This window comes from Parasteatoda tepidariorum, chromosome 8 (assembly GCF_043381705.1).
Source record: "Parasteatoda tepidariorum isolate YZ-2023 chromosome 8, CAS_Ptep_4.0, whole genome shotgun sequence".
NCBI lineage: Eukaryota > Metazoa > Arthropoda > Arachnida > Araneae > Theridiidae > Parasteatoda > Parasteatoda tepidariorum.
The window spans coordinates 13,711,205-13,736,219 of record NC_092211.1 but is presented as its reverse complement, the minus strand read 5'-3'; the positions used below and the strand labels follow the sequence as shown (position 1 = coordinate 13,736,219).

The 25,015-nt window shown below is 29.0% G+C and overlaps 1 protein-coding gene and 1 long non-coding RNA gene across 2 annotated transcripts in view; one reads left to right on the top strand and one right to left on the bottom strand.

Annotated features, from left to right (window-relative positions):
• LOC107442581 (uncharacterized) overlaps positions 1-14,621 on the top strand; it is a 19,167-nt gene extending 4,546 nt beyond the window's left edge. Inside the window, exons 3-6 of the mRNA XM_016056181.4 lie at positions 1,702-1,795; positions 3,031-7,444; positions 8,801-8,984; positions 14,323-14,621. Of these exons, the coding sequence (XP_015911667.1) occupies positions 1,702-1,795; positions 3,031-3,142 (206 nt within the window). The 3' untranslated portion in view covers positions 3,143-7,444; positions 8,801-8,984; positions 14,323-14,621. The remainder of the gene's footprint in view (positions 1-1,701; positions 1,796-3,030; positions 7,445-8,800; positions 8,985-14,322) is intronic.
• On the bottom strand, positions 13,019-21,130 carry LOC139426228 (uncharacterized). Its single transcript, XR_011637454.1, has 3 exons — positions 20,992-21,130; positions 18,237-18,397; positions 13,019-15,945 (listed from the first exon to the last, which is right to left on the bottom strand). It is a non-coding gene; the product is annotated as an uncharacterized lncRNA (long non-coding RNA).
• Between the last annotated feature and the right edge of the window lie 3,885 nt (positions 21,131-25,015).

Sequence of the window (25,015 nt, the reverse complement as noted above, 5' to 3'; positions counted from 1 at the left end):
CTTCTTGAAATCATTAATAACATAAACTACAGCGATTTATCTATATATATATATATATATATATATATTCTTGGAAAAAAAAACGATAATTCCGATTAATTTCTAAAAGAAATAGGACGAATAACTTATTTTGAAAAAACGAAATTTTAACGAAAAACGCAGAAGCGTTTATTAATTTATTTACTTTATTTTATGCATCATAGCTATATATATAGTCTCGAGGAGGAAAAAATATCGAATTGTGGTTTAGGTTAATGTAATTTTGTTTTCTCACCACATTTACGTGTTATCATCGCCAATTCCAACTGCAATCGCCAAGCTTCCAATCCCTGGTAGGGTCTGCTTATACGCTTCCAGTGTTTCGAAGCATGAGCCTTGACATCTCAACAATCTTTCAAGAGAATCCTAGATCTCTTTCAGCTGAATAACTGTTGGATAACACATATCTAGAGTTGCACAGCCACAGTTTTACGAAGTTGGTGTTCAGAAACTGAAATGGCCTCCTCAAAGCCCGATTTAAATTGCATAAAACAGCTATGAAATTAAACAAAACACGAGTTTAGCACATTAACTTATCAAAATAAGGATAAACCATGCTTACTATATTTTGATATGATACTATAGCTTGCACCCATCTTAGGATTGTCAAAATTTACAATATCAAGCAATTTACCCGAGTAATTGCAATTTATTAAATATATATTTTTTTCATTTATATTATTACCACTGATTTAATATTATTTAGACTAATGCTCTGTTAGCAAGAAAGTAATTTCAAGTCTTTTAATGTGAAAAGAACTTAATTTCCCTTTGCACAAAAAATAAACTTTTGCTACTCTTGCAACTTCATAATTCGTAATCAGGATTTGCGAACATTATCATCAAAGAGCTCAACCAAGTGCTGTTTGAGGTCGGTCTTAGAATTTAAAAAATTCTGTGAACTTCGAAATAATTAATCCGATGATGCATTGTAAGGACAATATAAAGGATGCGACTACACATTTCAACCAAGCTTCAATAATTTCGTATGTGTTTCTAGGGTGTGTGTGCCTCACATTCCGTGGTGGAAAACGTTTTTTTTCCTCCCATATTGAGTTTTGGTTGAGTTTTTTGCTGGTAAGGCCAGAAGTTCTATGAGTCTGGGATCATGAAATTCCCAAAAAATATGATGAAAGGACATCGAACAGAATCAAAGATATTTGACAGTAAAAAGCAAATTTTTTGCATAAGAAAAAATTTTGAATTTTGTTTCCCACTAAAAACTGAAATTGCTTTCATTCAAACCCTACAGAAACATATTTCAAAAGCGTAAGTATAAAGAAGTAAGCATATGGTTTCGGATAGTCTTCAAACTATAAATTCACTGACGTCATCCCATTTCAATATTCCTTGAACTTACCTCACATAATAAATCATAAATAAATAATTATTGCAGAACGTGAGACAAACCCCTACTTTAATTCCCCAATCAAGGCAGTAAATAAGCAAAATCTTTTAAATAACCAAAAAGAAAAATTGTCTGCAGTTCAATTTTCAAAAATAAAAATACCTAGTGCTAAAGATGGGAAGAAAATTATTTTTTAAATATGTTTCTCTTGAATCCTAGTTCCTAGCAACATCGACATAATATAGATAATAAAGATTATCTTAATTTTAAAAATTCTCTTAATCTATATTCTCTAAATTTGTATTACATTTCAGCTGACTGCGGTGAACATAAACATGGAGAAACATTTCAAACAAAAGATCCCTGCATGGAACAAACGTGCAATGCGGGAATGTTGTTTCTTTCTGGGTAAGTGCATTTAAATATCAAAGTTTTTAAGTCTTTTGAAATTGTAATTCTCCCTTAAAATTGTCCTTTGTCCCTTAAAATTATGAGTATTGATCAGTCTCATGAAGAAAAAAAAAACGTTTCACTATATTATAAGTTATGATATTGATCTAGGAGACAGTGTTGCGCAATCTACCAATTTTCACTTTTTTCATTTTTTATGTAGAATATAATAATTTAAATAATTTATTTTTGTCATTGCACTTTCAACCAATTTTCACTTTTTATTTTTTCCAATTTTCACTTTTTATTTCAAATAATAAATTTTTGTTAATAACGCCTTAAGAGGGCAAAATTTTTTTAAAATTTTATTTCCAAAATATAGCATTTTACGATGTTTTTTTTTCTGTATGTATACCATTACAAAGTGACTATGCAAATATAAAATTCGATTAACCTTCGTTGCTTGAAACTTTACTCACAATAAAAAAAAAAAAAATCGTGAGAAAGGAAAGAAATTCGATTAAAGCAACCTTACACATAGTTTATGTTGTGGTAAATACCTTATTATTTGAGCTCAGAGGATGTTTTTTTTTTTTTTTTTTTTTTTTTTTTTTTTTTTTTTTTTTTTTTTTTTCATGACCAAAATTAGAAGAAAAATATCGTTTAAAAAATATGCTATTATCTTCAAAAGAAGACTAAAGTTTAAAATTTGTGGAATAATTGAAAATAAATATAAAAAAAAAAGCTAAATAAATCATATTTATTCATTTTTTTTTTTTTTTGGCAAAATTTTTTTACTCTCGAATTTATGAGTTAAAAATTGTTCTAAGAGACATATTTCTATGTTAGCTACATCTTTCATGTAATCTGTTTCTGAAACAAATCAGAAATTACTTTTTGGAATTAGCGAAATTTCTACTACAAAACTAAAAAATTAAAATTTTTTATTTGTCATTTTTATAAAGCAATTAAAGGTAACAGTTGATTCGCTTTAAATGTTATAGGAATCAATACCTCTGGGGGTACCGATACAGAAGTTTCCTTGTCTTCTGGATTGGTTCAAAATTACAAGGCTACGGCGTTGAACATTTGTAGTCGTAAACCCAAAAATTGGGTCGACTGTTCAACGGCGGTCATAAAATAAAATAAAATAAAATGTTATAGGAATCAACACTTCAGTTTCTTTACATGAAAAAGTATTTAATAAATCATTTTTATTAATTACTATTTTATTTTTTTGAAAATAATTTCAGATGTCCTGACTTTGCACTTCCGAAAGATTCTAAATGCAGAAGAGGAACCGGAGAAGGAACATACCCTCACTGTTGCGAACATCCAGTTTGTCCCGGTGATCCAGAATTTTAAAAATCAGGAATTTAGTCGAATATTTTCCACGAGAAATTTTCTTAATGTTCAATAATTTTCAGAATTACAGAAAAATATTTATCCATATTGAAATTTAGTTCAGAATGGTTAAAAATAGACATTTTAATACTCCTTACTTCAACGTTGAATAAAAATTATACATTCTGTGACATGTAAAAAGAAATTTCTTACCGGTTTTAAGAAATCCAAAGTGACAAACTTTGTGTATGAAATTTGTATCAAAAATTTATTGAGCTTTGTTTTGCAATATTTTGTATTCTAATATCTGACTTAAAAATGAGTACAATTATTTAATAATCTGTTTTAGACTGTCAACAAAAATATTTCTTGTGTTAAGAGAACATATTGTATTGAAAAGAACATACTAAATGAAACATTGAATAAGACATGTTTATATGTCTTTGATGCGTACCAATGCAAATTGGCATGAAAGTGAAAATTTTTATAACTGAAAAATAAACAAATTTTTAAAAATTCAAAGAAAAAATTATATCTTTATCAATTTGACACATATCAATATTACTGATGTAGAAAATAATTGAGGTTGTGATGATTAAAATTTAAAACGAAACATCTACTTTAAATGGGAAAAATATCATAGCTTTAACTCATAACTTGAATCAACAACTGCCTTCAATTTTTCCCTCATTCAAGTAGACATTCAAATAAATAAAAATGTTTGACTAGAAAATTTATTTTAGAGCATCATATAGATTTTCTTTAATACATGTTAAATATTTATGCATTTTAACACTACGACTCAACAAGGGTTGTTGAAACAAAAATCCTCAAAAGATTGACTCATCATTTAAGTATATATTTGAGTTCCAAATTGAATCCTTAAATGACAAATTTGTTGAAAAAAAGTTCCGATTACGAATTATCAAAACTCAATGCTTGTCCAAAAAGTGTAACTGGAAAAAATACTGTAATTTTAATTGATTCAACTTGTCATCAAAAGTTACAAATTTCAACAATAACGGCTTATGCATTATAACCACGCAAAGAAAAATTAAATGAAAGAAACTTAAAACTTAAATATTTTAGCATTAATAAGCTTTTTTTCTGCACTAAAGATACAAATGTTATCTATGTTATATAAAACGCTAATATGTATGTATCAATAAAACCGATGATATTTCTTTTCTCGCGTTGGCAGCAGTTTTCATTTTTAATTGATAGGCTTCGGCGCGCAAGAGCACGTAGTGAGCATATCATATGTCTAATCGGGTGAATTCTCACCGAATTATCAAAAAAATTTTCACAAAATTATCTTCATCGAAGCCGATGCTTTACATCCGGCGTTCAGTACTATTTCATATTGTTTTACAACACATGGTTTCAGCCCTCTGGTGGGAAAGACTTTAAAACAAAAGTTACAGAAGTTACTTTTCTCAACAACTGAAATTTAGAATAGTGTGATTAAGAAAATTATGTGAACTGTTTGCAATTTCAAATTAATATTGAAATGCACAGGTTTAGAATTTTCTACATTTAAAGTTTTCGGAACTTCAGTGTTCAAAAAAGTATACAAAAGCTAGACGTTAAGAACGTATCCAATGCGCGAGCAAAGCGAGGATCGGATTGCGAAGCAATCCGAAATGAACTGCGAAAGCGGTTCCGGGGGTTGGCGAGCGCCAGCGAGCGGGGAGCGAAGCCTCCTAGTTGATAGTAATGTATCTTCTTTCAATGAAAACAGTTTAATTTAGAGGAAACTTACGTCATAACGTATTAAGCAAATTATTTGTAAAAATGCAATGCAAATATGCAGCTGCTATTTAAGCGCTTGCAGGTAGCTTTGAAGACTAAAGACGTCATAGGACTATATAAAACTGGACAATAGACCGAGAAAAACGAACTATACAGAATATACGGACTATTGAATTACGAAGAAAAAAAATTCTGATTAAAACCCCTATAATTTGTCTTAGTGTCTCGGAATTAACCAAAGTCAAACCCCCATTTACCTAAGCAACAATGTTAAAATTGTTAATAAAATTAACCAAATCAAATACTTTTTAAGCAAAAAATACTTTTTGAGGGGCAAATTTTTCATGGTGTCATTAAAGGTGAATCATGTTGACTCGCGTATTGCGCTTGGTCTCATTCGGTTCAAAGTAAAGGGTGGGGAATAAATAAATAAATAAAAACACCAGAATGAATTGGAGAGTGGACTCGTTCTTGAGAACGGGAGTTCGAATCCAGCTAGTCGAAGAATACCAGGGTTTGAAAGAACAGAGACTGGTGTATGTTAAATCTGTGAAGACCACAAAACCCATAGCAAATTAATTCCTCTAGGAGTACCCATGTCGTCAGAATTGGGTTGAAAATTGATTGCTACAGAGTTGCAAATTTATAATCGTAAACACAAATTTGGGTCTGCTGTTAAATAATGGTTATAAAAATAATGCAATTTAACATTTATATTTTTACGCGCAAATATAATTTTTATGAGAGCAAATTATGTTTTAGACTTAAATTATGTTTTAGATAAAACGAGAGCAAATAATGTTTTAGATAAAAATATTAAAATAACAGAATTGATGCAGGGTACAATATAGCATGGTATCTTAAAAAATCATATAAAATAGCATTGAATAAGATGAAAATTAAATAGCATTGAATGTTTTTTGGATAGAACTTACTTCTAGTTGTTTTTAATAAAATTTTTGATAGTCATGCAATTAAAATTCATTTTTCAAGTATCTTGTAATAAGCTAAAATGAATCAAATTAATCAACCTCTTACGACAGAATGGTCCTTCTTTTTAAATTAATAGTATTTTAAGGCAATACACTATAAGTGTCAACTGATCCATATCGGATGATATTAAAACTTAATGAATTAAAATCGAATAAAGATATATTTGTGCGTGAAACCCAGAGAATTATATGAAGAATTCCCACTTTAATGTGAATGCGTATAAAAAAATTTTAAAGCCCGTGAAAATAGTAAAAGTATCTCACAAATAGTTTTATCTTCATAATACAGAAAAAGGCTTGACTTAGATTTATGCGTAAATTGTTTTCTTTTATTGTTCTTAATTGATTAAGTTCATTTTAAAAGATTACAGCCAAACAATTACAAAAGATTGCCATCACAAAAGATTGATTTTAATTTATTAAATTCATTAAAAAATTGATCTTCTATCTATTTTCAAAAAAAAAAAAAAATTAAATCAACTAAAATAAAATTCCTCATGAACAAAAAAAATTTAAAAAGTTTTTTTTTTACCGTGATTTCGGTGTAATCCGCATTGAAGTGATAAAATACCGATTTTTCTATATATTGAATTATTTTTTATCTCTCACAGGACCTTCTATGGGCCGAAACGAATGTTGCCCCCTTAAATTATTCCTCGTAAGGCATGCATCCCACTAGTTTATTTCAAAATTGGCGAGTCACACTTCCCTAGTTTCCCTTGTGAGAGTTTCTTTCTATTCTGAAATAAAAAATGGCTTGAAAGCTTCTAGGCAAATGGAGCGTATGCCAGCTTATTTAATTTTTTTTTAACGGCAGGCACTAAACTCTTGTTCATATACTCTGGAAGTAGCTGAAAATGTTGCTGTTTAACATTACCCTGTGGGCACCTGTGACAATTGGAGATTGGTGTCGTTCTTGAGAACGGGAGTTCGAATCCAGCAAGTCGAAGAATACCCTTGTCTTCTGGATTGGGTTGAATATTGATTGCTACAGAGTTGAGCATTCATAGTCGTGAACTCAAATTTGGATCGGCTCTTAAGCGATGGCGCAATTTAATTCTCTACCAAAATGAATTCCAACCAAATTTAATAATAAAATATATTTGTAATAATTAAGGTTATTTTGAGAAATAATCAATCTCCACCAATAGAGATTTCAAAATGCGGTATACATTCTTCAGCAAATAACTGTGGTTAAGTTATCTACGCAAATACACTTACGCTATAAAATGCAGTTGATTAAAACTTTCTATGACATTTATTGGCCAATAACTGAAACTATTATTTGTCTTTTCTTTAGTAAAAAATAAAATATTTTATTTCAGCGAAGTTCATCTAATTAGGTAATGAAAAATGTTTCTAAAAAAAGTCTGAAGTATGAGTTATAGCATAAAAAAAGTATATTAAAATAGCGCCAATATTTAATAAAACTTTCATTGCAATATCTACTATAAGCAATATACTATAAAACATTAATATCTATATCATAAAAAAATATTTTATTTTGTCGTTGCTAAGAGTATAAAAACAGGGCAACAAGGATTGACAAAACTCTTACAGAATAGGAAATCCAAGCAGAGTAAGTAAATCAATTTTATTTGAGTAAGTCAATTTTATATTAGATATTTTCATTTTTTCATGTCTAATGTGCAACAACGCATAAATTTAACGAAATGGCTGCTACTAAATCGTCCCCCAAAAATTAAAAATAATATTGAAAAAAAATTTTAATTTATCAAACGGTTCTTTCCATGGCTTGAATTACACTTTAAATAAACTGATTATTTTTAAATTATGTGTGTTTTTTCACACCGCCAGTACTAATAACTTAAATTAAAAAATTCATATAACAACTTCTTAAAATAGTTTGTATGAAGAAAATTCGAACTAAAAAGAAATAAATGTAATATTTAATTATTATTTTATTATTTAAATATTATTTTATTATTTAATTTACTAATTATTGAATAAATTTGTATTGAAATGTATCGTCACCTTGGGTTACTTTCACTACTTTTAAATTTCCAGAAAATCTTTCATGTTTTCTTCATTAGTTAATAATTACTAGATGGTAGTATAGGTTTGAAGAAAATTGGGTAAGAGAATAGGTTTACGTAAATTTTAATTTCTTCCTCTTTAAGTAAAGTCTAAGACTCTGATAAATAAAGTTACCTGATCAATCGACTCCACAGTTATCCCGATTGCTGGGGTAAGTGTGGTGGTTTTTTCTAAGGAATAAAAAGAAATCACAGTTTAAGTGCATTACACTTCGAAGAAAGGCTAGAATTTAATATCACCGATTCGGCTAGATTTTTTCACGTAGTTAAAAATTGTCGAAATCAATTAATGATTCTCAATTTTTGCAAATTTTTATGGGTTCAGACATTGGAATAAATTTTTAAATATTAACAAAAATTAGATCTCAGAAGTTTACACAAAACCGTGGCATGTCTTTATATTTATATTTTATGCTATTTTCATGGAATTAAACATGGGATTAAAGATGAACTGATTTTAATACATTGTTGACGAGTTAAATCGTCTTTGGCCAACATCGCTTGGACATGAAACCGACATTTAGAATGTTATATTTTACTTCCATATTCAATTATAAATAATAGCAATTGACAAGACACAGTTTTTAAGTAAACAAAACAACAAAATGTTAATAGTAAGGTCAACAAAATGTTAATAGTCAAAAATATTTTTTTATAAAATCGCAAAAATCACTTTAAAAAAATAGTATTATACTTACTGAAAAGTGATGATAGAGCTTTAATGACAATTGCAAAAGGGCAAATAAGTCAAAACAGCAAAATTTAAGGAAAAAAACTAATTATAAAGAAAACCAGCGTCCGATATAAACTCTTGGCTTTTTCTTCTGATACACTTGTCATGGATTTAATCAGATATATACTCTTTTTCATTTTAACAGATAAATTTTCCAGCAGTAATAAAAAGAAGGCCAAAAGAAGATAATTATGATTAGAGCCATACTTTTTGTGTTGCTTACCATTGCTTTATTTGCAATGGTTGTTGGATATAGCGGCCCCCCGAAGCCAGTTATTATAAATGCGTTCCAAGATACAACTCCGGGGATGAGGATGGAGTAATAGGCCGTAAGTATCTGCTTTTGATTTTTAACTAGGTAACTTAAAGTTTTGAACATTTTGCTAATGACGTTTGATTTGATCGATTGACTTTTATTGTGTTTTATATTAAGGGCGCACAACATTTTTGAGAGAAGGGCTTGCACAGCAGGTAGATTAACGAAGAACGACGCGCATTATAAATTGTTTTTTTAGATATTTTCTTTAATACGATAATGTTTAATATATAGGGGACAGTCGGGTAGCCCCGCCCTTTTTAAGGAGTATTGCTTATATTTCTGTATAATATTGAGTAATAATCAATATTTTTTTATCTTTCTATTGTTTTATCATCTAATTAAATAATGCGAAAAGAATAAACCAAAAAAAGAATAGTTTAACTTAAAAAAATAGAAATTTAAAAAAACATGTTTTTCAGCTCTTTTCAAAACGTGTCGGGTAGCCCCGCCCAGTTGCAAAAATTATGTTTTTTGACTGTTTTTTCAGGCGTAAATGAAAATGACCAATATATTGACAATAGATAAACCTCATTTATCATTTTTATCACAAAATTATTTAAAACCAATTTAGTAGCTGTTAACATTTGCTCACTACTCCATTTTCCCGATTAGTAAATTTTTTCTTGAATTTGGGCATTTTCGAAAAAAAAACTAAAATAAAAATTATTCTTCAAATAATAATGTTAAGAATATTATATTAAATAAACAGTTAAAATAAATATCATACCGGTATTGTGAAATTGGCGAGAAGAGAAATACAAATACCACCAAAACAATTTTAGAAAAATTACAAATTCACTTTGTATTTTGATTGCATTCAAATGCTTTTTTAGTCTGATTCGATCGCAAATAAGTGAAAATAAATAAGTATGCGAATAGCTCATCATAATACTTATGATTTCTTGATATTAAATTTAATTTGGATATATCAATTACATTTTAAAACTATTTAATTTGCATTTTTAAATATATAAATTTATGTTTCATATAATATTAAAACATATATTTGCTGTTAAAAATGCATATAACATTCAAATTTGAGGCAATAAAATAATAATCTTTGCAACCGTACATTTATCGACGAAATAAAATTGGGCGGTGATACCCGACATTCATGTGAGCGGGGCTACCCGAAATCCAATTTTTTGTAAATTTGTAATTTCTCGAACAATTTTTCACATATAAACTTCTTTCTTTGTGCAAATTAAACTTAAGACTACATACTTTAATGCTGTATGTATAGAAAAAATTATTTGTTTAGTTTTAAAATGAAGTTTAATCGAAACATTCAACCAATTTTTCTTAATTTCATGACTACTGTATTCAACATATTTTCAGAACTATTGTTTACCATGTTTCCAGCTGCATAAATGCTTGAAACTTTGAAAATAATCCTTTTTTATATATAAGAATTGATGTCCGATGGCCCATTGAGTTGAAAAAACATTCTGTACATATGAAATAGACAGTGGGCGGGGGTACCCGACACTCCCCTATATATATATAAATTTCAACGAAAGAAAAAAAACTGTAAAGCTTGCAGAATGAAGGTGCAAAAAATAATATAAATTTGAATTAAATATTTTTATTAACGAAAATTTAAAATGTTTAAACGAAAACCAAACGTTGAAACAAATCCATTACAGCACAAAGTAAAATTCAATATTTATTTAGCATTATTTTTCTGATATTATTTCTATATTTCTTGAATTATTTGAGGTTTTTTGAACTTAAAAAAGAAAACACTTTTTTTACAAAAGAAACATTTTAAAAGACAAAAGTTTTTCCAGAAAATTCGCCTTAGAATTTTCCTTATTTCAAAATTTCGTCATTAAGCAATCACTTGTGATACCCATTAATATCCGTAATTGTGTGAAACATATTTCTCTATTCGGATATTAATTCATAATTATAACGATCGCTAGCCTAAAAGAAGCAGGATGAAAAACAAACAATTAAAAGCGAACAACAAATAAAATATGAAAAGTAACAATAAATAGTCAAAAGAGGGGTTGATTTTAATTATATTTTGTCGAGAGTTGAATGTTGTTATTTATTCCCATTATAATGATGATGGGCCGACTGCGTGGAAAGAGACTTTTCAGTCTTAAGAGTCTCAAACTGGAAGACAACTGCCAGGCGGAGGCAGGCCTGGAGGAAGTTGATTGAGAAGGCCAGGGCCCACCCGGGGCTATCGTGCCATTGAGGAAGGAAGAATAATAAGATATTCTCCCCGTTATTCCGAGAGCTTCCTTCTAGTCTGCAAAAAATAACCTGAAAGCGTAGTGTCTTCTACGCAAATTGAGCATTTATTAATTTTTTTAACGGCTGACACACAATTCTTGATTTTCTCTGAAAGATGCCAGAAGTGTTGAGGTTTAACGTTACCCGATAGGCACATGTGAACCTCAGTCACGGAGACGTGTAAAATAACCCATACACTGCTACAGATACCCATTCGTAGGTGGAGTCACTTCACTCTCTTAAAATGAACGAGTGAAAATAACTCAACTTGAGTGCTATTTAACTCTTTCATCTAGAAAAAACCGGCCTTCTCATCTTGCGTTAAAATCACTCAAGTGAAAGAGTTATATGGAAATAGCTCAATTTGAGTGAAAAAAATTTCACTCATACTTGAGTTATTTTCACTCGAGCTTAAGTGATTTTCAGTATTACCTGAGTGGATCGTTTTCACTCAAACTAGAGTGATTTTAAATCGCGTTTGAGTGATTTTCAGTATTTCAGTTTGTAAATTGCAGTCAAAATTTTTATTATTAATATACAAAATGATTGTATTTAGTGGTGCCATCTATCGTAAGCAATAGAAAATACTATAGTTTTTGTTTAAAAAATTTCCTTTTTAGTGGAAGGCCTCAGACAGGAATTTTTTTATTATAACTTTTGGGGAATTTAAATATCGAATTAGATAGTAAAGTACTTGTGAAAGATTTCGCTGTGAGCATATCGACACTGTGATTCGAACTCGCTTCCCGTCTGTTGTGAGATTCACCGATTAACCCTCTCAGCTCTAGTCCTGTTTTAAGACGGCTACAAAGAACTAATTACTTTCATGAGCTGGGTCTTGTTGGCGAGGATAAAGCCTTTATTTGTTAAATCAAATATGGTGAAAACACAGTTAAACAATTTTTTCAGAGTTAACAGTTTGAATGCAGCATTTTATGGTTATCCAATAGTTTTGATTGTATACGGTAAAACAACAATTAAATGAATTATTACTTAACAGTTTTTTTTTTTTAGGAAAAATTACTAACCACTGTAGATTTGAGTTTTTTTTTTTCCTTCTCTTATGTTTTGTCCTTTTTCTTTTAAGTTTAATTTTTAAAAGTAAGGAGCTCTGAACGAATTTTTAAAGTAAGCAGTTTTATAAATATTATGATCATTTAGGTTCAATTGAAAATAATATGAGTTATTTTTTTTCGAACAAGTTTATTCGTTTAATTTATAAAGCTTTATTTTCAAGCAATAAAAAAGATATATTGTTTTAAATTGCCTAAATTTTTTTAAGAGAAATTTCCAAAACTAAGTGAAATTAATAAATTTTTGAAAAAGACGTTTGAAGCTAAAAAATCTGGATTAAATACCCTTTTTCAAACTCAATTTTGCAAACTCTTTTGATATAAATTTGTTTAAAATCTAAACTATATATTTGCTTTGATTAGAAAAAAATAAGTATAATTTTTGCTCTGGAATAATCCTAGCTTAGTATGAATTCGAATAAAAAAATTAACTAATTAACATTAACTACTTGACTTTACTTCAATATTGTTTTTACCATAAACTTTGCTCAAGCATAGTTTTCTCAAGTCAACAAGAAATAAATAATAAAAATTAATAAAAACGACATTTTCAATTAAATTAAGTATGTATTTTATGAATTTTAACTATTATGAATATAGATAGTGTATGTTATTTCCGTTATCAATATATATGTTTTGAATTTTTACCAAATTGTAAGAAATTAATCAAAAAGAAAAAAAAGAAAAAATATTATAAAAATTTAATATACCAGCCAGGAAAGGAAGATTGAAGACATCAAACTCTTTTAATTTTACAACAATGCAAAGTAACTGCAGTTTTTCTGCAAATTACTGCAACAATTTAAATAACAGCAATTATAGTCTGCATGAACAATAATTTCGTAAATATCTTTTATAAAAGAAGTATAGAATGATATGAAATTAATTATCCAGAAATGTTTTGTACCAAAATTATACATCAAAAAAACTAAAATATGGATATAAATTTATTATATTAAAATAAAATGTTAAAACTTTATTATGAAATCTGAACAAATTCTAGAACTCTTATCAGATATAATATATTCCCACATGCTTTGACAAAGATTCTAGCATGGAATCAGATTTTTTTTAATATTCCATGATCATCCACATTTAACACTTTCAATTTTAATAAATTTTTTTGACAAATAATTTAAATGAATAGTATTTTATTAAAAAACGCTGAAAAATAGCTAATTTAAATGGAATGTGTATATAACACATTCAAAATAAAAGTATTTTCAAACTAAAAGCAACAAGGTATATCTACATACTAAAAAGTAAAATAGCATCTTCTTCAGAAATACCGCTGTGAACTAAAAGTTGTTTTAATTCTTCTTAGTTCAAAATATTAAATGACATATTAAAAAAAAATTAAACGTAAAATAAAAACGAAGACATAATCTATTTAGATCACAGAACATAACAATTTTAGTTAGATTTATTATTGTTTGCTTTTTAAAATAAAGCGATAGAAATTTCAGCTTATATTTCGCACGCAATTAAATAATAAATAAATCACTCAAGTTTGAGCTAAAAGCACTCAAATATTGCTTAATAAATACTACTCAAGTTTGAGTAAACGCAAGGTAAGAATTTCGCTTAAATAAGAATGTGCTTCACTCAAGTTGAGTTAAAAATATACTTTTTTGAGTGGGGAAAATAACTCTTTCATTTTAAGAGAGCACACTTCGCAGGACAATACAGAAAGAAACATCCATGCCTTGAGCGTAATTCGAACGAACCCGCAATCATTGACTTCGCAGTCAGGTTCGCTAACCGCTCAGCCACTGGCCGGCTATCATATCCTAGTAGAGAATACTCGTATTTTGAACAAATTTTCTGACGGGCAGCTTCAGACAACTTTGTTCTCTAAAATTTGCTGTCTTGGGGGTCTATGGTTACATAATTTCCGACAATTTTGTATGCCCTCCAAGGTTTAACCTTTTGACATAATAGGTATAGCGTTGATATTCATTTCATTAAATTTGTCAAAAACGTATCTTCTTAGTGTATCTGATGTAACAGATGCGTTTTCATGTTTTGCAGGCTTTCGTTAAAAAGTCTACTAGCTCACCTGCTCACCACCTTCGATACCAACGTGTGATGAAACCCACTGGAAATAGATTTTTTTCTCTAATTTAAGGAAGTTTCAAGTTTGCTTAATTTCAAACATGATTTCAGTTTCAAAACAACGGTTTCACTGATTATATGTGTATATATTTTTGTATTTTAATATCTAACTTAAAAATGAGAACATTATTTTACGACTGTTAACAAAAAATATTCTTGTGTTAAAAGTACATATTTTATTGAAAATAACATGCTGAATAAAACATTCAATAACACATGTTTATATTTCTTTGAAGTGTACCAATGCGAATTGTCATAAAAGTGAACAGTTGTTTACCTAAAAAAAAATTATAGAAATTCAACTTACACAATATTATTGACGTAGAAAATAATTGAGGTTGTGTGATGATCTAAATTTAAAACAAAACATCTACTTCAAAAGGGAAAAATATCACAGCTTTAACTCACAACTCGAATCAACAACTGTATTCAATTTTTCACACATGTACTAAGTAGACATTCAAATGAATAAAAAAATTTGACTGGAAAATTTATTTTTAGATCATCACATAGATTTTCTGTAATTCATGTTAAATAATTATGCAATTTTACAATACAATCCAAAATGGGATTTTGAAGCAAAAATCATCAAAATATTGGCTCAACATTTAAGTATATTTGAGTTCAAAACTGTAATCTATGAGAAATGATAAAACTGCTAGAAAAAAATTTTCAAATTATGAATTATCAAAAATCTAAGGTTGTCCAAAATGTGTAACTGGCAAAAACACTACAATTTTAACTGAGCCAACTTGTCATTTCATCAAAAATTGCAAATTTTATGAATATTGGCTTATGCATCAAGACCAAGCAGAAAAAAATTAAAGAAACTTTAACCTTAAAATATATGAGCATTAATGGGAATATTTTTCCCTTGACTAACGATGCATTAATTAACAATTAACCGTGTCAAGAAAATGTAAAAACTAATTCTACTTTTAAACGCAAATACTCATTTACTTGCTTATGATGTTTTTCAGTTCCTTAATAGTGTAAGTGTGCTATATTATCATGCTTTTATCATTTACTTTTATCGCAGAATAAACATACTCTTGATGTTTCAACGGATAACCTAATCAGCACGATCATTGTTGCTTGCAATAAATAATTTAAAACATTGATAGTATTACCATTTTCAGTGTTTTTTTTATCACTTTCAAACAAATATTAAAATTATCGGCATTTGACTGCAACGATTATCTGATGTTAAACCGGTGAAAATTTAATATATCGCTAATGATAATTCTGAACAAAAATTTGAAAATGGTATAACAGGTTCACATATGCGGGTGGAGATATACTATGAAATTACATTTGATAGTTTTTCGTTGTCAGGCAACTCAGCACACTAATACCAATCGCTCACAAAAAACTTTAGAATTTCATTATGTTCAAAAATACATTATATTACGATAACATCACTTAAGAAATAGAAAGTGGAAACTTGTTGCTGCAGTATTGATGCGCATTTGCGTCAGCATCCCCTTCTTTTCATATTCATTGGTGAGTTGAATAGCCAGGAATGCGTATAATATCAATCTGAAATTATTTTTAAAAAAATATTTTTATCTAGGGCAGTGAAAATTTATTTAACTTTCAAAAAATATGAAGAGTGGTCAAAAGAAAACTGACCACCCTGAATAACTTTTGATCCTTTGACCGGATCTTCGCGTATTAAGACTGAATTTTAATGGTTTGAGAGAGTGACCTCAATTATGCTATTTAATCAGAGTTTAATTTTAAAGTCTGACGCAAAAATCTGACGCCGAAATCTGACGCAAAAATGTATTATCTCAGCATAAACTACATTTATTTTGACTGATTCTGCTTGATGACCTACAGTATATAGAGGGTAGTCTCAATCTTGGAAATATTGTCTCAATAGTTTGGTCAGGAGTGCCTTCCAAAGCTTGCAACCCTTAATGTTAATTTCATTTTCCACGTATTTCGCCATATCCCAAGAACTTTTTAAGTGAATTGAAATTTTTTTGTTTTCTACAATTAGGAAATTCGTTTCCCCAAAGATAATTTCATGCAAAAAGTAACTATTAGCAAATATTTACGACTATTTTTTTAATAGTGGTCAAAGAAATTTTGAATTCTAAGTTATACAATTTTTTACATTATTTTAAAGAGTGTAGTATAGCATGGCAAAACTCTAAATTTGAGCGCGTGTATAGCTCTTGAGAAATCTAATTTTAAAAAAAATAGTATTTTAAACTTTCATGGTTTTAAGAAAAATATTTAACATATAGCAATTCTGAACATAAATTTTTCTCGCACTGCCTATTAGAAGAAAACGATGTTTCTAAATTTTTACAGTAACTTTTGTTTTCGATTTTGCTTCCATCTTAGATAATTTGAATTGTTTGAATTTGAATAATTTTTTATTAAAAGATATTATGAATTAGATTAGAAATCTAATTGCAAAGGCAGATATTGCACCATTTGAAAGTGCATCTCGCATTTGCCAGATCGACATAATATTTTAAAGAAATTTTTTCTTTTTCTTTTTGGAGAAAGACTGTGGGTTGTTTGGTACCTTTGTTAGAGTCCCCACTTAAACTCTAAAAAGAAATCTAACTCTAGAAAAGACTTCCACATGAAAATGTTCCCTAGAATAGATTATGGGTTTCTTCGTAAATAACACTAAGTTTAAATAAATAACTATCTTTATTAACATTTAGGAAACTTGTAAATTTAACTAAAACATTCTAACATATATGAAACTTAACCACTTTAACATTGAAGCAGCATAGAAAAAAACTGCGAAAAGGTAACCGGCGAGAACATGCCGAACTGCTAGCTAGAAGCGACGGGGAGAGAGAGCAAGCTGTGGGGAGGCGGCCAAGTTATATCCAAAACATACTGTGCGTGTTTTGCTGATTTCGCCCTTCACGCATATCTCCATTCAGGTATGAGGTTTACGTCAATTATCGGCTGCAAGCGACGTAGTCCAACGTCAGAGATTCGTAGTTCGGACTTAGCAAATCAGACCGCAGCACCACAAGACTAAGGAGTAAAAGCAAACCTATATTTTGTTTTGGCTATGTTTATGCAATATTATAAAGCACTCCTTTTTGCGGATATAATCGTGTGAGCTGATAAAAAGATCATATCTCCCCCTTCTTTTCATATTNATATCCCCCCCCCCCCCATTTTTTCGGATTTTTATTTTTTTTTTTCTTTATTTTTTTTATTATTCTGAAATTTTTAAATGTTTTCCCTTCTTTTGAACTTATTTTATGAGTTCTATTTCCTTGCTGCTTATGTGCAGTAAGTAAAACTTATTGGTTTTCTTAATTTTATTCGTTTTTTTAACGGATAAAAGCAAACCTTTTAAAAATTTAAAAAAATAAGAGCCAATCTAGTGTATGCTCGTTTTAGAAATTTTTCCATACGATCGCTAAAATTTATTCCAAAAGCTGTGATATTAGAAAGCCATGAATATAAATTACTCTTAATAATTTAACAAGTTCTAAGCAAATGAAATCAGTGTGTAACAATGAGATAAGTTGCATTTTAAAAGGAAGTTGGGAGCATAATTACATATCATTTGCTGATTGCATTTCCTTAAAGCGTTATAAGTGCCACGAAACAAAATTTCAATTAAAAGACTCTTAGTTACAGCTTTTTGGCTGATGATTCTCAAAGTGTTATTTAAAATGTTAATGAATTAAAATAAAAAAAATTACACCTTCAAAATGTTATTAATAAGCGTGCGACGACAAAAGTTAGAGCTATAAAAAACTACAAGCTACGAGAAAAATTAATAGTATATGGCACTGGTAAATGGCAATTGTAAATGATTCGTGGTAAATGGTACTTACGAAATCAGATGGTGGTGGTGGTGGCCGAGTTGAACTTGGAAACATTGGAGGGATCTTTCCAGTGCCATAGGCTATCACAAAAGGGAAAAGTGGTAGAATCAAGAACAATATGTATTGAAGCATTGTCTTCATTTTTTCGTTCTAAATACCACAGTAATTGCCTGCAAAAATGTGCACTAATGAAGCTGTTAGCAACAACAAACATTTAAAAGTGAATAAGCAATAAAACAACTAAAGAATAAATAGTAAGTAAGTTGATTAAGTAGAATGATAAAAGAAATAATAAATAAAAATATTGCTGTTAAAATAAATAATGTTATGATTGCTGAAATTAATTATAATAGAATTGCTAAATACTGTTTTTTTTTTGTTTTTTTTTTACTTAGCTCTAGAGCAGCACAATGGGCTATTGGCGATGGTGTGGAAAACTTCCCTGAGGAAAATCCGAAGGCATGTCGTAACAATTTTGATTCTCTGCGAAGGGGAGGGCTCTCGGTAGCCCGAAGACCTGCACGCGAAGTCGAACACTCAATGACAGAACATAGGATCGATACCGCATACCATTTTTCCCTTCGCAGCCAGATCAAAGTGGTAAACAACCCGTACACTGACCGCAATCAATAATGCTTGACTTCGGTGTTCGTGTCTTACGATCAGTTCATTGAGGGACTGACTACGATTGATGCAAAAACAGTATTAGAAATGATTGAACAAATACTAATTGAATTGATGAAATAAATAATAATACAATTGATGAAATGAATAATAATACTATTGATAAAATAAAAAATAATAGAATTGATAAAATTTAATCAGATGGATGAACTGAATAATAATACTATTGTTAAAAAAATAGTAATATGATTGATTAAATATGTAACTCTAAAATCGTTTGAATAACTAATAACAAGATTGCCAGACTTAATGATAATCGTTTACATCTTACGGAAGTAAATGATTCAGCTGATTACCGCATGTGCCATCGAATTCATATGGTTGGTGACCACCTCAAAAACTGCCATATTGTTTCGAACTTTTTTACTGGTCACTTTCTCTATGCAAACTTATTCTTAAGCCATGCTTTTGTCATATCTCGTCATTTTGTAGGGCTAATTGTTGACAGTAGACGTCGACGTAACAGCGGATGTTGGATAAATGATGTTGGATAAAAAATATTCAATGATAGTATGATTGGTAAAATTAATAGTAATTAGATTTATGAAAATAAGTAATGGCTGTATTGCCGAATATGTTATTTATTATATAAGTATAATACAATACAAACATAAATTGTAATTGTCTAATACAATACAAATAAAGTTCTATACAAATTGGCACAGTTGTTTTCAGGCTCAAATAAATATGTTTTTAGAATTATAATATTAAGATTGTTAGAATAAATAGTAATAAATATGATTTGCAATTATAATGTAATTAAAATAATTAATAATTTTGCTAAAATGAAAAGTAAAGGAACATAAAAATTATAGTATGATGGGTAAAAAAATCACAATAGGAATGATAAAATAAATATTATGATTCATAAATTAAAAATAAAGTCTGTTTTAGTTCAAACGAAAGATATTTTTGTTATAGAAATAATTTCTTCCGTAACATTTGGTGAACCACATATGAAAGTATTGCTATCAAAGTTTGGGGCACTATGTATAGTGAGAAAACTTTTTGTGGGGATTTTATTTCTTTTTTGTCTAAACATGTAAAAGAAAAAGTCTGTCCGGAAGTAAGTTTGCTAATAGCTCGAGAACGGGAGCACCGATTTGAATCGTTTTTTATTCTGCAGCAAGCAAATTCTCAAGTAAATTCTCAATCACCTTTTTCTGGCATAATGTGATTCGAGCACACTATCGAAAATATGAAATTTCTATGAAGAAAACATTAGCTACCATGGAAATAACATGTTTACAAAATATGAAAAAATAGAAACAGACAAAAATACTAAAAATCTGAAAGTTAAATATACTGCAAGCCTCCTTAGCACATAGTTGAAGTGCAGAAGTGAAACTGGTATAAACAAATATGCAAACTGACATAAGTTATCAAAAATTGTAAAAAATATTATTTTTCCTCGTAATTGGTAATGTTTGACATAAATATAATTATTCTTATTCATCTAAAAGGCGTTTAAATTTCAAAGCCTTTAAATTTATTAAATTGGGATACTAAAACATTTTATAGCTATCGTTCACATCTTCTTTTGATAACTAATTTTAAGTTCTTAAACTTTATATCAATATACTTTGAATAAATGTATCATAATTTATAAATCTAAAAAATCTAAAAAAGAAAATCAGTACTTATCAGTTATTGGTGCCTTGAGGCCAAGATCGCCAACAAGTAAAATAACATAAAGTTCTAATTTAAAAAAGTTACTGTTACAGATAAGACACATTGATGCATTTAATATAACAATATTGTGAATATTACTCATAGTGATAATCATTGAATGTTACTAAACTTTAATTGGTCTACAAAAACAATGACAGCAATGTAGAAATTTTTGGAAGCCAATGTGGAATTACTTATTCCTTGTATTTATTAATGAAATAAAGAAATATCTCGATTTTCTTGCATTTTTTTCAAGAAAATTCGTAAGGAAAGCAGTTAATAAAATAAAGCATTAATTCTTTTCAATGATCTTTGGAATTAGAATGTCAAGAACGATAGTTTAAACGTTTTACACTGAAACCAGGTAACAAATCATTAAAGACAAAAGAAAAAAAAGGGCGGAACTTACCTTTAATCTAAATGTGATTTCAGATTCGATCGTATTAACTTTATATAATGATAAAAAAGAAATAAACTGAAATTTCCAATTGAATTAATTGAGTTTTATATTTAAACAGCAGATATGCCTTTAATAAAATGACTTACGAATGATGCATTGGCGCAACTATTAACATGATGTCACGGCTTGGTTGATTTGATAAAATGATATTATTTTTTATACTCTTGAGATTTTGTCTTTACCTAAAATGTTTTTTTTAGGAATTCTATTTTTTAGAAGTTTTTTTATTAGAGAATAATTCATAAAGTGCTTTCAAAATGGAACTGTTATTTCTGTGCTATAAAAATCTTTCACTGCGTGATATATATTTATCCTAAAGACAACTGCACAAAAAAATTAAATTTATTTGACAATTAAATTTATTTGCTCATTAAATTTACTTGCTAATTTAATTTTCTTGATAAATTAAAATTTATTAAAAAAAATAATTTGATAATTATACTTGATATATATATTTAGATATATATATTTCTCACTATTTGATTTGAGATAAAAAGAAAATTTTTGATATTTCTAAGTTCTGCCAGTATGATTTCCTATATACTGCTGCATATCTTAACATAAAATCATTTACGAAGCTTTATACTTGTTTTCACAACTTATGTATGAATATTTAAATAGTAATTGCTTTAAATATTTTTAATATAAAGTAAATAAAAAGAAATAAATTAATTTTAAATTTTTCTGTTTTGCACATTTTAAGATGCACAAATTTCTGAAATAGGGCATACAAAATGAAGACTAAGTTATAGTCGTAACATTTTCACATAATTTAAATCCCGCATTATTGAAATTGCATTTAAATTTAACCCGCTATCACGCGTTTGGCTTTCAGCATATATCTGAAATTTTTTGCTCATATTTAAAATAATTTTAAGAAAAATATTTACCCTGGAATAATTTCGAGGGTGGCAAAATATTGTTTATATCTTTTTTATTCAGTCGATTAGAATGATTAGTTACCTATCTACAATGTATAAAAATTCTTACTGTACAAAATATTAATAGGTGTGTCTGAATTTAGTTAAAAATATAAAATTTCTTTTTCATGCTGACAAAAAAGAAAAATACTGAAAACTGAAGTATTCATTGAGTGAGCAATCATAAGCTTGAAATTTTAAACGCTTGTTTATGATATTCCTCTGATTGTAAGTCACGAATCCCAGTAGATCACCGAAGTAAAACTCGGTATCGGTACTCGTTAACCTGAGAGCACAAAAGCAGCTAATTTGGAGGAGACAAGTGGAATAAGAGCAAAAGCAAGTGGTATAGACGAGCTAGTTCGAGGTAAGATCGCATGCTCTTAACCGAGAGAACTGTCGAAGGCTGTTTAGTATATAAAACAATATATATATTTTCACTTTATTTCAAACCAAGTTAGATTTTATATTATTTGGATTTAATGAATCCCGATTGAAACAATTAACTAAATATAAGAAGCACATGGTCTCAGATAGCTTTCAAAGTACTTTACATCATGCATTTACATTACATAATGAATAATTATTTAAGAATGGAAAATAAAATACCAATTGAAACTCATTTTAGATTCATTAGAGCTGCAAACTTCAAAAATCACTGTTGTGTCCTTTTAAATAAATGAAGAAAAAATAATAAGGAATATAAATTGCAATACGACACAATTATAATCCGTTGATATAAAAATAAAAATAAAAAATGCAAAAAGTCTTTTATCACGCGCCCCTCTCACACGGACTATATTTTTCGAATGATTGTTTAATTGGTGACTAAAATTGGTTCAAGCACTCGACACATACTTTGGCAAATATTGATCTCTACAGAAAGAAATGGTTATAGGTTATGGAATTGTACGAAGCACACTCATAAAATCTTTTTAATGTATAGGATTCTAGAAAATATATTTCTTCTTCAATGTATTTGATAAGAAATTGTACTTGTCATGAATATAAAAAAATCTGTCTTGAGTTCTAAATTTAATGTACCACCTGCAATAAATAACAACAGTCATGGTTTCTGCGCAAGTAATTGTTCTAAACTGTAATTATTTGAATCATTTTATCCCATTAATTGGCCAATAGTTTGAAGCTTTATTCATTTATTTTTTAGTTTGTAAAAAAAGAATCTTTAATTATACAATAAAAATTAGATCCGAAAAAAAATGAACTATGAGAGCTGTCACGTCAAAAATGTACGTTAAAATAGTCTCAATATTTCATAAAAACTATAGCATGGACATTGAAAAAAATAATGCACCATAAAACATTATTCTATATATCATAAAATAGATTTTATATTATCATTCTTAAGAGTATAAAAAAGATTCTAAAAACACAACGATTTTAGAGAAACACTTTGAACAGTGAAAATCAGAGAGTAAGTCATATTTTTTTTCATTTTATTTCATTTTATGTTATAAAAACTTTTCTTCTCATTTGATATGCAATAACGAATAAAATAAATATTGAATTATTATAACAAGTTAATAACAAGATTGCTCTACGGCTACCAAAATTCCAGAAGTAAAATGCGCGTTGTATGGTCCGTTTACTGATACGCGCTTGGCACCCTCATTTTGGGTAGCGTTTGGCAACGAGCTAAAGTCTGACTATAGAGGCTACGTACTGCACGGCGTGATGTATGCAAGCAATATAGTGCATACAACACGCTCATAGAAGATCACTTATCTTTTGCAGGTTGCCCGATTGCTTATCTCTCCCCCTATTCGTGAATTTTCCATAGACTCTAGACATTTTCGACCTTAAAAATCCTATTCCTCGGACGATTTCGAATAGTCTAGACACGTGCTTCACTATTTTTCGAGACGAATGGCGTGTTAATTATAATATTTTATCATTGCTTCATATTTTTGAGAATACTTATATACTTATTCAGTCATTTTTGCGCTTACTGTTCAGTGATACTACACTGTTATAATTTTCATTCTGAAATTATGGTAAAATTATTGCAACAGTCTATCCATCCAATTAACCGTAATATTTACGGTAAAAAAATTTTTTAACTTTACGGTTTTGAAACCGTTTACCACTAGTAAGGGGAAAAAAACATTAATGCAAAACTATGCACTTTTTTAATCATATGCAACTTGCATGGTTTCCTAATCGTAAAAAAGACATTTCAATGCACACTGAATATAGTTTAGCTGCTTTGTGGTGCTGCCATGCATTCGAGAATGAGAGTATAGTAAGAGAGTATGAGCCCAGGGTCTCATATTTGGAAGTGCAGGACTCTGGAAACTCTTCATGTGAAGGGAGTGGACGAAATATTGTGGAAAAAACGCTGGGTATCGATCACCCGTTTTGTCGGCTATGTGATAAACAGACTACTCTTTTCAGCCATAATGTTTACCCATCTGAGAAGAACTAAGTAGCTTCATTAGATCTAGTAGGTGCAATTAAACTCTTGCAGTTTAATCATATTAGGGGGAAACAGTTAATAAACGGTTTTTCTCACTGTTAACAGTTCGAATACTATTGCATTTACGGTTATTTGTCTCTTTTATTTGAGTATAGCAAAATAATAATTAAAATTTTTTTATAACCGTCGTTGAACAGTCGACCATATTTTATGAGCTTGCGACTACTAATAATTAGGTTAACCCAGCCCCGCCCCCGAAAGGGGCATCCCTGAACACTCCGAAAGTTCGAAGTGCGGGCAACAGTTCAATCACATAAGCAAACATATTCACAATTTTCAAATTAGAGTTTTTACAAATAGGTAGAATATTAAATATGAAATTCAGAAAACAGCGTTACTTAGAAATGAACTAAATACAAACAAACATTACAACGAAAATAAACAGTATCAATCAGAAGAGATATGGATGTCGCATCTTCAGTAGGGGTGCAAAGTTAATAAAAGGAAACAATTTCACATGGAAAAATATAAGATGTTTGTAACTCAGAATATAATTACAGCTGGCACAACAGATTCCTGGAATTTTTTTTTAAACAAAAAGAATGATTGTTTAATT